Source organism: Halichoeres trimaculatus, unplaced genomic scaffold, assembly GCF_033239565.1.
Source record: "Halichoeres trimaculatus isolate MK-OKI-2021-1 unplaced genomic scaffold, fHalTri1.1 fHalTri1_scaffold_5, whole genome shotgun sequence".
In the NCBI taxonomy this organism is placed as follows: Eukaryota; Metazoa; Chordata; class Actinopteri; order Labriformes; family Labridae; genus Halichoeres; species Halichoeres trimaculatus.
Window position 1 is genome coordinate 6784833 of NW_027437183.1, and position 15030 is coordinate 6799862.

At 41.1% G+C, this 15030-nt stretch overlaps 1 protein-coding gene across 1 annotated transcript in view; it reads right to left on the reverse strand.

Moving 5' to 3' along the window:
- kremen1 (kringle containing transmembrane protein 1) overlaps positions 1-15030 on the reverse strand; it is a 110721-nt gene that overhangs the window by 44137 nt on the left and 51554 nt on the right. The window contains exon 3 of the mRNA XM_074669437.1: positions 14903-14994. Within this exon, the coding sequence (XP_074525538.1) occupies positions 14903-14994 (92 nt within the window). The remainder of the gene's footprint in view (positions 1-14902; positions 14995-15030) is intronic.

Here is a 15030-nt window from a genome sequence, read left to right on the forward strand (position 1 = left end):
ATGAAGATGCCATTGATACAAACAGAGGAGTGCCAGAAAGGTGAGCTAATACACTTACATTTGGTTTGGTTGGCGCTAACTTTAGCCTGAAGAAAGCTGTAAATAAAAACCAAACGTTAGCTTTAGCATTCAGAAGTACTAGAAATGCTAATGACCAGAAAATATGGGGCTTATTGCTTTTTAAACAGTTGCAGCCTGATTTCTATTGTTCTAAGAACAATACTTATTTTGGCTAAAATGAAATAACATGTATTTTGGTTTCCGAGGGTATTCCGAGAAACAGTTAAGTACCCAGACAGTTAGCACACCATTTCAAAGAAAAATTCCATGTTTTTGCTGTCTCCTATTAGTGTCTTCAGTGTTAGCGTGTTAGCATGGTGACCAATCTGTTCTTTTAGGTACATATTACACAATTAGATTTTATGTAAGCCTTCCCAAGCAGTTAGAATTTCTCAGTGAAGGTTAGGTTTTGTAGCTGTAAGGCTGCTGATGCTTCTCCAGTTGAAAAAATATGAAAAAAAAAGAAAAACAATGCACACTATTTGTCTTTGAGAGGTTGGAGGCAAAGGGGAAATAAATTACTTCAGTTTTCTGGTTTAAAAACTTGGGAATTCTTCATAACAAAAAGCTAGAAGAGGTGTAAGCTAGCAGCTAGCAGTATGACTCAGCATTCTTTCGGTTTTGCAAATTGTGGACCCATTCTTACCTAAACTTCTGTCTTTTTTGAAATGTCAAGATAAGCTACACCTTGTGCTTGTTGAAGAATTGACAACAGTTAGCTAGCTGTCACTCATCTATAAAAGCAGATCATTACGAGGACGGTAAAGTGAAATTAGCATTCACCTGTCTCTGAGAGCCAAGAGCTTTACTCTGTAAAGTTGTTTCCCCCCTGTCATAAATCATACCAACTTCCTCTAATGGGTTGGGCTAACATTTGTTCAAAAACTGGAAAGGCTTTAATTGCACTATCTGCTGAATGATATCCAGCAATAAAATAACGTTTATTGTACCTGTATAGATCCACGTTGATCTACATTTGGCTCTGAGCCTTCACTCTTAAGAGCTAAATAGTTTGCCTCGCTATTCATCTTCTCCTCTTCCTCCAGACAAGCCCTAAACAAAAGCCCTCCACTTGTACTCATTAGCAAACAGTCTACACAACCAGGTCTCTTCGTAATCAATACCTTTAATTCCCTAATGGCCCTCGCTGATTTAACCTCGGCCATGCTGAGAGAGGAAAGGAGCCACAAAGAAAGGCAGCCAGATTAAATCTACCTGATGTCCCCTGGCTTGTTTTTTTCTGAGTCTCTACTCTCTAGTTTCTGTCTGAGGGATTCCTCACAGCGCTGCGGGCAGGTATTTCCCCTGAGGGCAGCTGTGGGCGGAGCTACGAAGAGGTGAGGGGTCACGGTTAGAGAACAAAGAGTGTGTTCAAAGCTCCACAGGTAAAGACAGGTCTCATGGAGGTGAAAGGGGACACGACGGACTGACTGATGCCTGCGTCACAAACATTCAGATTTATCACCTCAGGACCCTGGAATAAATCTCTCTGCTCAGTCTTATATGTTACTTTCTATTATTCAAAACTGTAATGGCTGCTGATTCACTGTCTCGTATTTCTCTGCTGTGTGAATAGTTGACGTGTCTAATGCAGCAGAAATGTAACTTCAGCCCTCGAAGCATAAAACCTGCAATGTGTCCAATTTTAAATTAAACCCTAAATCTACTTCCACGTCACCCGTGGTAATTCTATACATGTAATGACTATATAAAAAGGAGGGTTGGCATATTTCTATGAAAAATGTATAATTATTAATTTGGTTGGGATGAAATAATCTTGGCAGGTAATTTCTGAATCTACCAGCCTTGGGCGGCGAGGCCAAAAAGCTAATTCTGGCCAACAGCTTTTCTGCTAGGACTGCAGAACTTTTCATTGAGAGAAAGAAGCAAAAAAATTCCAATAAATGTTCACAAGCCAGAAGTTTTGACTCATTCATCTCTTGTATTTACTTGTACAACCTGACTGATCTGTGGAGAAGAAGACCTGATGGACAGGAGAGGAATGAATTCTTGTGATGTATTGTCAGTTCCGATCCTGAATCATTTTCTATCTTCTGTTTATGACTTGTGAAAATGTATAAAATTAGGTTTCATTCATATTTTTCGTACCTTTATATACCTTAATTCAAGGCCTCCCTGCGTGTACATTTAAACCTCTTCAGATGATGAAGAATGCAGCAGTACGTCTGGTCTTTAACCCGCCCAAAACAGCGCAAGTCACCCTGCTGTTAATCTCTCTTCACTGGCTTCCAGTAGCAGCTCCAATCAATTTCAGAGCTCTTCTTCTAGCTTACAAAACAGTGACAAGAACGGCTCCTTCCTACCTGGGGTTCATCATCTAGGTTTACGCCCACTACGCTCTGCTTGTGAAAGACACCTGGTGCTCCCAGACCAGTGCAGCTCTAAATCTCTAGCCAGACTCTTCTCCTCTGTTGTGCCCAAATGGTGGAATGAATTACCTAACTCTATTCAATACTTTAAGAAATGTCTGAAGACTCATCTGTTAAGCACTTAATCCGACCCTCCTGCTCTTTGTCCTCAAGAGTAGAATGAGTCAGAAGGTCTCGGACCCTGTTCTTGGTTTTTCATCACTAATTACTGAATGTTGTTGAAAGTTGAAGTATATTGTGGCTGCAATTAATTGTGGTCTGTTGTCTAGATCATTCTACATTATTAAAAAAAACAACAAAAGAAAACAATCCAGCACTTAATGGCAGCACCTGCACCCGAATAACTTGTAGCACTGTTGTCGCATTAACTAGGTTTTTCCTTCTGTCTAAATTCTTGCTTGTGTTGTCCATTGCTTTGGACAAAAGCGTCTGCTAGAACTGTAGAGCTGTAAGTTTTAGAGACAGGGTAAAAACTAACACTAGAAAAATGCCTCCAGTCTGACAATGTTCGAAAGTGTTTCCTGTAGGGATGGGTACCAAATTAGGTACTTTTATAGGTACCGACCAAATTCTGTCAAAAGTACCGAGAACTGATTCACATCAAATCAAAAGGTACCATGTTCAGGTACCTAAATGCATCCTTAAGACTCTGAGAGAGTGGAAGAGTAGATAGGACATGAACACAGCATTGCAAGATTACATATTGAAGAATAAATATGTGAAGTTGAAAGAAATATATTTAATTAATGAACAAATTCATATTCTTTTATCATATAGACACAAAAAAGTCCAGAAATTTGGTACCCTTGCGTACCAGTACTGATTGCCAGGTACCGGGGATCAGTAATGTATCGTGTCAAATGTGAACATTACCCATCCCTAGTTTCCTGGTTATAGAACTTGAAGGGGAAATTTAAAACCTGGCTGACTAGAGTCAGAAAACACTTAGAGAGTTATTAAAATCTATTAAAACAGCAAAACATTTCAGAGCCTGTAGGTAAGAAATGTAGAAATAATTTGAGTTTGGCACTAACAGAGCTAGCACCAGTTCGAATGTAATAGAATAGAATAGAATAGAATACAAAATACTTTATTTATCCCCGAGGGGAAATTCAGGAGTCACCGCAGCATTTAAGAAAACAAAAGTAAGAAAGAGTATAGAAAGTGCAAAAATGTCCATAAGAAATTAGATGACGACATCCCGTCCACCACTCGTCCACCACTCTCCAGCCCAGCCAGTCTCCACCTCCACAGGGTCCAGGACCAAGCCTCCCCAGCAGTCTGTTCAGTCTCTGTCTCCTGGATCCTGTCTGCTCACAGCAGGCGAAGCTCCTCCAATGTGGGGCCAGCGTCCGATGTCAGCTCTGTCAGCTATGTCTGTGAACAGCACGATGCCGCTGGGTTAGCACAGCTAGCTCGTCCATCCCCCGGAGCGAGATCCCACGTTCCCAACAACGATGGATGGAAGGACAGGTCAACGTCGTCACCTCCCAGCTCACATCCGAGAACCAGCACGTCGTTCTCACCTCCTCCTCCTCAGCTCGAGGGAAATCATCAAGCCCTACACTAGTTAGCATTGACATGCTACAGGCTGCTAACGGCTAATTTCGCATGTAAACAATGCAGCCATGGTTACATGTAGGATCTCCAGACAAACACAGGAGAAAAGTAGTAAAAAATATCGCCGAAGCCACAAAAAGTTTGGTGTCCGTGACCGACAATGAACCATACAAAGTGATGATCCACTCCAAATACAAAGATTACGAAAAAGAGACGAAGAAATTACAAGAAACGGACAAAGACGAGAGAGCTGCTGCAACAGGCAGCTACTTGGGTAGCGCCTAGCAACCTAGTAATAGCCGCTAACCAGAGCTACAGCACCAAATAGTGGTGAGTTGATGCACTACAGCTTGGACACAACATTTGACCAGTCTATTCCAGTTATTTTCTAACCTCCACATATAGCTGCTGAAAAACCTCTGCGTTACAACAAAATCCATTTTTTATTCATTTTAGCACCGCAAAATGAAATAATTGGAAAGGTTTTTCTAAAAACCTTCACGATAGAATAAAAAAATCCACTGGCACATCAAAAAATCGCCAAATTAAAAAGCTTTTTCAAAAGTTCTTTTCACTTATTCATAGGCCTGAAACGCATGAGGGAAACATTTGGGTCAGACCTAGAAAATCTATCCACTGAATTGTTTCCTCTCCAGCTTTTCAGAGTCTGTGCTGACCTCACTCAAACCTCAATTATCACAGATTTAACCAACAGGAGCCTCATGAAGAGGTCAGGGAGAGGCCAAAGTGAGCTCACTTCAAAAATATGTCCTCACTTTGAAGCTTTAAATCTGACTGTTTTTTTCACACTGTCAAAAGTCGAGATATTACTCACACACACACACAGTTCGACATGGACACACACCATCTTCCTCTCTGTGTGCCTGATTCTGCTGCAGCGTGCTGGGCAGGACGGTTTAGTTGTTACGATAGCTGTTATGAGTCCATCCAGAGGACACATTTAGCCTCAGAAAAGCAATGAAAGAGAGAGGAAATTACAGGCGACAGAAGCTAAAAGCTTTCCTGTATAGGTGGCAAAAACAGCCACGAGGCAGGGCTGACACGTTCGGCGAGCGCTTGTTCTTGTCTTTCTGCTGTCTGTCTGTCTCTGGGCAATAGTAAAAAACCTCAAGAGATTCATTTTTTCTCAACATCAGCAAAAGTTTTCTGTTATCTTTCAAGTATTTCTCAGCAGAAAGTGTTTTCTGGATGCACCTAGCAAGTACATCTCTTAGTATATCTCATTTTTCTGATACCAGGGTGAATTTAGTATCTTGTTTTCTTATTGTTTGCATCTCCACTGTGTCTGGTCCTAAAACTGAATTAGACTCACTCATTACCTGACTGTGTTAAATACTTGATTCTGATTGGTTAAAACTCTCAAACAATGGTATTTAATTCTGTCCAGTCAGAGCAACGCCAAGGATAACCTGATCACACTCATATATTACCAATCATTGCAGTGTATTAATATAGTTTAGAATCTCAAAGAGGCAAAAACATTAGTTTTTAGCATCACTTTTCAAGACAATATGGAGGATATTTCTAATATCACTTTCAAAAAGGTTACCAGCAGAAACAAAGAAAGGAAAGAAGAATCGACCAATTAAAAGCAAACAGACAAGAAGCTTTGGCAGTGACAGGAACTGCTTTTAGCATCTGCTTGTTAACGTTTACTTTTATCCAAAGAAAAATACTAAGTCAACATGGTGTATAACAGAAAATCAGTTAAGTGAATATTTACACTTAAAAGTGAATAAAAATGTCATGTAAATGTTGAATATACCACTGTCATAACACCAACTGTTCAAATCTAAGGAACTTTTTTCCTCTGAAAGTCATTGTTTGTTCAATCAGTTATCTGTTCATCATTAATTGGTGTTTTTTGAACTATGTATTTTTGAACTTTGTATTTTTAGTTTGTGGCTTGGTCTGAAGCAGGAGGATGCAAAATCAACCTAATTCAAGCCGGAAACTCTTCAGCGTGAAGCAGTGGCGTTTTCTCCTGACTGTAGCTGTGATTTCATAAAAATACTCCTTTTAACAGTTTTGATAATTCTTCTGTGTTTCGTCACTGTCATCTCTTCCTTATTTCTCTCCTCCACTTATGACGTATTTTACGATGTGTAAAACAGCGCCCTCCTAAATGTTATGTGGTGAATGAGTGGTAAAAATACGACATTGCACACTGTTGTCCGCAAGGAAGCCAAGCCGAGTTGGCATCCCTTGGTGAGAAAAAACAAGAATGATTAACCAATCAGATGAGGCTGCAGTCATGACACTGCTCACCTGTGATTGGCCAAGACTGTGTCAAGGGAAGCCACCCCGTCTTTGCGCAGGAACCTGTTCGAGGCATTTTTCCACAGAATTACTTGTGGGTTTTGATAAAGAATTCATTACCTGCAATTAAGTACTTTTTATAAGAGCAATAAACGGCAGCTAAAGAAAACAAATGGATTTTAGCCTGAGGCTTTTGGGTGTGACACCTTTTTTATCCGTTAATGGCAGGTGAAAAAAATCAGTCATGTACTTTATGACTTAGTGCTTACAGTGTTAGCTTCAGGTCAGCACAGATTGTAAAATTGTTGATAATTCCTGGACAAACAAAAAGCTTTTGGACTTGATTGTGACTATGAAAATCAGTAATACTAACTCAAAACTGTCCATCCTCAGGAAAATATGAACACACACAAAAAAACACAAACTGCTTTCTGTATGTGTGTCAGGGCATCTCATTAGCAGCCTCACAAATGTTCTGGCAAATCTTTCTTTTTCTGCCAGTTAATCCAACTGAGATATTTCCCTGGATCAAATCAGATCAAATTAACTTTATTTATACTGTACTTGACACATAACACAGCTGATCCAAAGTGTGAGCATGGATGGATGAGCAACAACAATTTTAAGCCGCTGCTAGAGTAACAGGACATATCAGATGGTTGTTGAAGGTGTTAATAAAGACAGTGCATCCAATAATTATGTTGACATAAAACTAAAATCACATAAATTAATATCAGTAAGTCAGGAATCTGCAAATATTACTGAAGCACAATGCTGCAGGCAAAAGAAACCCCGACCCCTTCTTTAACCGTATGAACTTTTTGGGTTCAGATTTTCAGCTCTCATTCAAGATCAAAAACTACAAAGAAAACTGAAAATGCCACAGGTCATATTTGAACAGAAAGACTGCCATCACTAGAAACTGTAGAACAAGGACAAAAAACATTAATCACCAAACAACTCTGAAATCGAAACCCAGAGTGGTTCATTCAAGACTAATAATCTAACTCACCAGCCTTGTAAATCACTCCTCGTTAAGACGTTTAACCCTCACTGCATATTTTTATCAAAATTAAGTCATAAAACCAGATGTCAAACACTTATTTACTTTGCTTTATCGTCCTGGAGGTGTGGCTGCTTAGCTTGGCAGGTGGACGTGAGGCTTCCTGTACAGAGACTATTGTTCTGTGATGACAGACAAGCTCAATCAGACATTCCCTCGATGGTTCAAATACAGGAAATGAGTATAACTTAGTGTTAGTGAGGTAGTTAAGTCATATATCAAGTCATTTGAATATATAGTGTGAAAACTCTGAGAGGACTATTACACAGCAGGTTGGAATACTTTGTTGAACATATAATACCCATCAATTCAAAACACCGCTGCTGTTGTTAGCTACAACGAAAATGCATCAAAGTAGAAATATTTAAAAGCTAAAGATAGATATTTTTTTAAGTCTGTATGACAGGCTGTATGTCTGTTTAAATGAGAAACATGACGTGTACTTTTTGTTCAGCAGGGAAATTAGCCCTGGGCTGAAGTGATGGATCCAGCTGCATTCACTTCATTCAGTACATAACTGAAAAAAGGCTGAAAGTACATTAAGACATCATGACAAATGACATGAGAAAAGAGTAAGCAGAGTTCACACCATGAAACAGCAGCATTTCTATCTGAAAGGCGTCCAAAGAATTCTCCAAAATGTTTTAAAAATTATACAAGTTGGTAACATGGACGATATAAAACACGGCTGTGTCTGAGTCATGTTGTACTGACACCTAAAGATGGTTGTCACCATATTGGCAATACTTAGGTACCACCAAGTTAGAGAAAGCAAACAAACTGAGCTTAGTCTTTTGCTTAACTTCCAGGCTAACAGCTACAACTCCCCTACTAATTAGAGAGGGATAAGTTATGACAAAATTAACCAATCAACTGTTATAGTAAATAAAGAAATAAGGCATAAAGATCAAACACTGAATTTTGATTTCAGCATGGCCTTTAATGAGGTTTGGTTTGACTTCAGGAACCCACCTCTTGTGGACACTAGAGGAACTGCAAGTGATTTTTATCTTTTATTTACTTCTTATTTATTTAATTTTAGTCCTGACTGTACTCTTTGTTAAACTATTTCAAACATTAATCAATTATGACTAAGTACTTGGCAACAGTGGAAAGGAAATTTTCCTTTAAACACGTGGAAACCTGTCAGAGAACCAAACTCTAACACATAAACCACCCACCACAACTGGAAATCTCTGCATAATACTTCAACCATTAAAGTTCCCCTGAGAAGCTAACAAAAGGCTAATTGATCTGGGCTTTCTTATGCCTCTGTGTAAGTAAGGAATGAACTCATCAAATATTTTTTAGAGTCCCTGAGAAAACTTGATTCTGCTACCTCACTTATATATTCTGTAAACGATCAGCATTCGTTCTTTGTCCCACTGCTCTATCGTATGAAACCAATGTGGGAGTGTAAAAAGGCTGTAAGTCCTCAAATGTCCATTAGAGGCTGGCCCAAAAATCAAGGGAATGTCCATTAGATGCCATGATAAAACAGCATTTTTACAGCAAAATAATACTAATCCTGCAAATGTAGCTCATCTCTTCAACCCTATGCTTTTGCTGATCTTTTTAGACAATGTAGAGGCTTAGAGTGAGTGATAGTTAAAAGTGACACAGAGTTTGGTTGAGTTAACAACATCAATATGGTGTCCACCTTTCCCAGGCTTCACTGCCTTTCATGAAATAGGGTGATGTTTCTGAAACCACGTCCATGTTTTAAAAAGTGTATGATTTTCCAGCCAATGGAAAAAGTAAAAAATATCATTAAGTCTTCCTAGAAACCGAGTTTCTAGCTTTTTGCAGGTGAGACCCAGCACAAGCCTTGACATATGTTTAAACAACCTTAAGAGGCTTATTCACTCATTAAACTCTCGTGTTTTTCTTCAGATCACTCACCATCCTGAAAAATAATCCAGTATTTTCCTAAACTGTACAGTTACAGCATGTATCTTCCCTGCAGAGGATCACAGTGGCACAACAAGTTTTTCTCGGTTATAAGCTGCTGGGTGATGAACTCTCAGACACGCAGATCAAAGCTTCTTTGTCTTGGCAAACGCTGGAGAACTTCACGCTGACAGCTTCAATCTGTGTCAGTCATATTCAGCCGAGGCATGTCGTCATGCAAATGCATGTCAGCTTAAAGGAGCCGAACTAAAACAAAATGTCCTGACAGTGTGGAACTCTGTGGAACGGGGAGACGTCATGTTGTACACAGTCAAATAAACAAGATAACGATCATTTGAGACGCACAGGTTGGGTTTGTTTACCAAAGTTTTCTATCCACACTTGAATACACTGTGTTCTTTGAATGTGTTTAATTTTTATAAATGAGCAATGGGATTGAATAGCTGGACCAGAAAAACAAATTTCTGAGACCTTCAAGGTCACATGCAAACTTTTTTTTAAAGACTTTAGTCCCTTAATAATGGATTGAGCTGTCAACTCTCATCTCTATCTTCTGAACCTACTTGTTTGGCCAGAGGCTCCGCTGGTGTTTTCCTCACCCCTCATTAGAATCAACATTGCTCAGTCAGACAACATTAAGCCTTCTCTGCCCTACGCGCTCAGGCTTGATGAAAAGAAATCAGTATTGAACTGGCCGACCTTCCGTATGCAGAAAACTGAACTCCACATTGAGTCAAAGAGCCCCTAGCTATTCCCTAACCTTTACTTTCAGTGCGTCTGGACTTAATCTGATGAGTGTGTTGACATTGAGATTCTAGAAATGTACATTTCCAGCAGAGCGAGGCTGTATTTCACAGGCGGTAAATCACATTTGTGACATGGTTATGTTTGGCTGAGCCTTTTCGTGGCCTGAGAATGAGAAGGGCCTGAAAAACCGGCATCCGCTATGACACATGGTGGAAATGTCCAGTTGTGCAGCAGTCTTGAGCCCTTTTTATGAAATGTTTAGATTCTTCCACCACATGATAATTGCTGCCATGACGGATTACTACGATCAACAAATGGCGTGACCGACACTATAATCCACCTCTGGCCTCATGTGACCTGCCTGGCAGTGTGTGCTCCTGCAGGGTGTGTCACCCTCACACTAGGGTGGCATGACCCAAGATGACAGAGCACCCAGCTGGATAATCAGCGGGCCATTGGCAGGCTTCAGGTACCTCTATAAGCGGCAACCAACCCGTAACCATCAAACAAAGCAAACACAAAATGAAGAGGCAGACAAAACAAAAGCCAGACGAAATGAAAACAAAGACCACTGTTGCTCTCGCTCTGGCACAACGGTGTGTTTTCACCCTTTTGTTAACAACAGTGACACAGGGAGAGCATCTCATTTGGCAGCTGATGCTTTCAAATGCAGCAGATTAAGAGAAGGCACCGCCAGGAGGTGAGGCACCACGTGGCGGTCCTGGCTCCACAATAGATGAGACGGAGCATTCTGAGAGCGTCCTGGTCTCCCTGCAGGGAGAAACAGTCTCCACTGAACAGGCTTGTTTTCACGACACTGGATGCTTGGCTCCTCCTTACTTACATTTCAGGGCTCAGCTGAACTTTAAATGCCCAAACAGAAAGAGAAACGTTCATGTAAGACGGTATTCAATATGGGCGAAGCTCGAAGCAGTTAGAAAATCAGGCTCATCATGTTGCAGGGATGAGTTACACGCTGAGAGGACTCCATCCTCGCCTCAAAGAGCACATGGCAAACCCATCAGGAACAAAAGATAGCCTGATTTCCCCAACGATAAGGGAGCTCCAAGCAGAGATGTTTGGGCTGCTCTCTTCTCCCCCCCAGCAATCACAAAGGTTTTGGATGTCGGCCTAGAAACACTAAGCTAAGGACAGTAGTCTGAAAGAGGTCAGACACACAAGCTCCCACACAACCACACATAAACACCGAGGACAAATACAGACATGGATACACACAGGCTGTGCAGCAAAGAGGCTGCAGATGGGTCAGATGGGTTAATGTGTCGTGGTTCATTCAAACAGCAGTCTTCAGTCACGCACGCCACTTAGGCGAGGTAATGGGGGAGATGGCTGGAGGGGTTTGAAGGTTCTTAAAGGCATGGTGGTACCTACTGGAGCAAAAACTGCAAAAATCTCCAGACCTCAGTCTCGCCTGTTCAAGCCTGTGCTCAGGTTTGTGGCCAGTTTTGCACCAAAACGCACAGAAAATAAATATGTATTTACATGGAAACGCTGTAGTAAGCATGCCAGGCCTGTAGTTGGCTCTATAACTGTCTTGTCCAGAAGCTGCTTTTGGACTATTGGTTGTGAGCACAAGCTCAACATGGTAGTCCACGATGCTCGTAAGAACGGTACTGTTGTGTCCACAGCAAACTGTGCCCTCTTGTAGTAGGCGACGTGTTAGCCGGATGCCAAAAGCCACAGGTGTGAAACAATAGCGTGACGCCATAGCAGCACGACACAGTGTGGCCTGCTAATAAATCCAACGAAGAAGAAAAATGCGACACGGTAAACAAAGAGCATAGATGGAAGACATGCAGCATTTGGTCCTCTCTGTGATTGGCATGTAGCTCTTTGATACAAAGTGCAATCAAACTTTTGTTTCTGAGAAGTCTGTGTGCTACCAGGAGAAATGAAGCTGCTGTCGGGGTAAGTGACAATTCTTTTGACCAATCAACAGTCTGCAGTGTGTAGCTCCATCTTCCAAGAGCGGATCGGTTCAGTCTGGCACCCATACGAAAGGATCCCAAAAAGTGGGACGCCTCGTCTCTGTTATTTGGGGATCTGTCCCTGGGATCAGTCAGTGGAAACGCCAAAAAATGCACGCCGTACTGAGACGAACCAAACCAGTCTGCTTGATGGAAACGTGGCTATGGATCCAGTGGCGTGGCGTGGAGATTTTTTTTGAGGAAGCCAAGTGAGACAAAAGCCTCTTATCTGTATTTTTTTAGGGAGTGGGGTACATAAAAGGCTATGTTGCAGTTTGTGTATCGCTATTACATGTAACGGAACGACCTGTTAGAGCGCCCAGAGAGCGCTCGTTTTACTTACTTTGAACACCGACACACACCCTTTCACTCTCCCACTCTCACTCACTCATTCACACTCGTACATTGTCCTCTTGACTTAGCTTAAACATCTTATTAATTCATTCAACCGCCCACTTAAACACACAACCGGCCGCTTCATGCACACTGCTAATGTGCTAACCTCTCTGATTTCATTCAGTGGCTCGATGATGACGATACTGTGATTTGATTGGTTTGAGGCCAAAGACAGGGTGGCTTCCCTTGACACAGTCTTGGTCAATCACAGATGAGCAGTGTCATGACCGCGGCCTCATCTGATTGGTTAACCATTCTTGTTTTTTTTCACCAAGGGACGCCAACTCAGCTTGGCTTCCTTGTGGACAACAGCGTGCAGTATCGTATTTTCACCACTCATTTGATACAGAACATTTACGAGGGCGCTGTTTTACATATTGTAAAATGCTCAATAACTAGAGGAGAGGAATAAGGAAGAGATGACAGTGACAAAACACAGAAGAAGTATCGAAACTGTTAAAAAGGAATATTTTCATTAAATCACAGCTACAGTCTAAAAAAAGAGAGGAAGCATGGCTTCCCTTGGCCTCCGGGAGAAAACGCCACTGTATGGATCCTGTGATAGATCAGTGTCCACAGTTGCAGATTGGTTGGTCAAGCAGACAAACAAATCTACAACATCTCAAATGATCTGCACTAGGTAAATAGTGCTGCAAATCCAGAACAGATAAAAATCTAGAAACATAAAACTCAGCAAACTAAGACATGACATGTGAAGTCCTTCAGGCCTGTAACAACAAGTGGAACAGTTGGGAACATTGTAATAATGATGCAGGACTGTGGCAGGACAGGAGGGGCTTCACTGACTGGAGAAAGCAAGACTTTAAAACACAATTGAGAACGTCTGATGGAAAGCTAGCTATTCTAATGCCTGAGTGCCTCAAGTTAGATAGGACTCTGAGTTAGCAACACAGTTCGCAGTACTATGTCTAAATATAGAGTGTGTGTTAGCTTCTTCTTGTTATGTTACACCACCTTTGAGTTTGAATAAAGAGTTACTGATAAGAAATAGAAAAAAAAATCCCATCCCTCCTTAAGGCCTGGAGCACTGCTGTTTTTGCATGTTTTATGTGTTGGTGTTATTCTAGCTGTGCATCTTTTGTCTGCATCACATTTTCTGACGATGCAGATTTACTTTGCTTTTAGCCGACAGTCTCCTTATTTGTTGCAAGCTTGTTTCATTCATTCTAGACTTTTACATTTTCATGAATTTGCATTCTTTCTAAATTTAAAGCTTATTTGGCTAAGCAAAGATTGTTTCAAAAACAAATGCACGCCTTTGCAAGCCACATCTTTTAACAGTGGGTGCAGTACCAATTCCAGCCACAGGTGTCACCACTATTGACCCCAAACGGAAAGTCCTTACATAGCCTTTAGATAACTGAAGCTAAATATAGAAGTCTTTGAATTACTTGGAATTTAGCAAGCAAAGACCAGCAAACATGTCTGCTGTATGCAGATTATTTAAATATCTTAAAATGAGACTTTTGTCTTTTTGGTTCTCAAGGATTATCACTGACTTCAAAAAGCTCGTAAAGTATGAGAGAATGTGAGGTAAAGATGGAAAGCTAACAGTTAGAATGATATATAAAGAAGAAGGGGAATGTTTACTTCAGGAGAAGAAGCAAAAAAGTAGAAGATAACAGTGGAAGTGTTTATTTTGGCTTCTCAGAGTGTTAAGTCCCAGACTGACACTTCAGACCTGATAAGCTTTGAAGAGTAAAGAACACAAGCTGGAAACTGTTAAAATGGGTAAATGTTGGGATTATAAACCAGAGAGACAGTTCCTTAAAACAACATGCCTTCAGTAAATCTCTGTATCTGAACCTCCTCTGCAGGATTTCTGATCTCTGGCGTTGAAAACAACACACGTAGGCTGATCCGCCCGAGTCAGTTGTCAACAGCGGCGATTAGAAAGGTGGAGAGAATGAAAGTAATGGGATTAAAGACAGGCACCTCTTTGTAAATCTGTGCCAAACCAGTAGAGAAGACACACAGAAGCACAACATCTCCCAATATAAACAACCCATCACACACACACACATCCACGCAGGATGGGGACACTCACACACTCACGAGGGAACAAAACAGACTGAAACATCCACAAACAGGTACACGCACAAAATCACTCACTTAAAAAAAAAAAAAAACACGTCAAAACAAGCTGCAAAGCCAAAGGGGAAACTTACAAACTCTCACACAAGAACACACACACACATACACACACAGAGGCAGTGATTGACAGCTTGTATTAAAGTAAGGGCAGGCCCAGACTGGCAGGGGGAGGGGTGACGGGAGGCAATTAGAGGCATATTTTAGATGATAATAGCTGTTTACGAGCCATACATTCTATAAAAGCTATTCATAGCAGGAGAGCAGATGAGCAGAGTGGTAAAAAATGGTCGGTCCCAGAGCTCATGGTTTGCCCTCAAGGGCATGAAAGGGCAGAGCAGAGGGAGACAGAAGGAGACAGAGAGGTTAGAGGAGGAGTAAAACTGATCTCTTACTCTGGCAAGTTGGGATGTCGCAGTATCTCCAGTAGATCCCGTCTTCATGATCAGCGATGTAGCACCACGGCTGAACGTCCCCGTCAGGATTTCTGCAGAAATAAATAAGTAAAAATCACTACACTTGA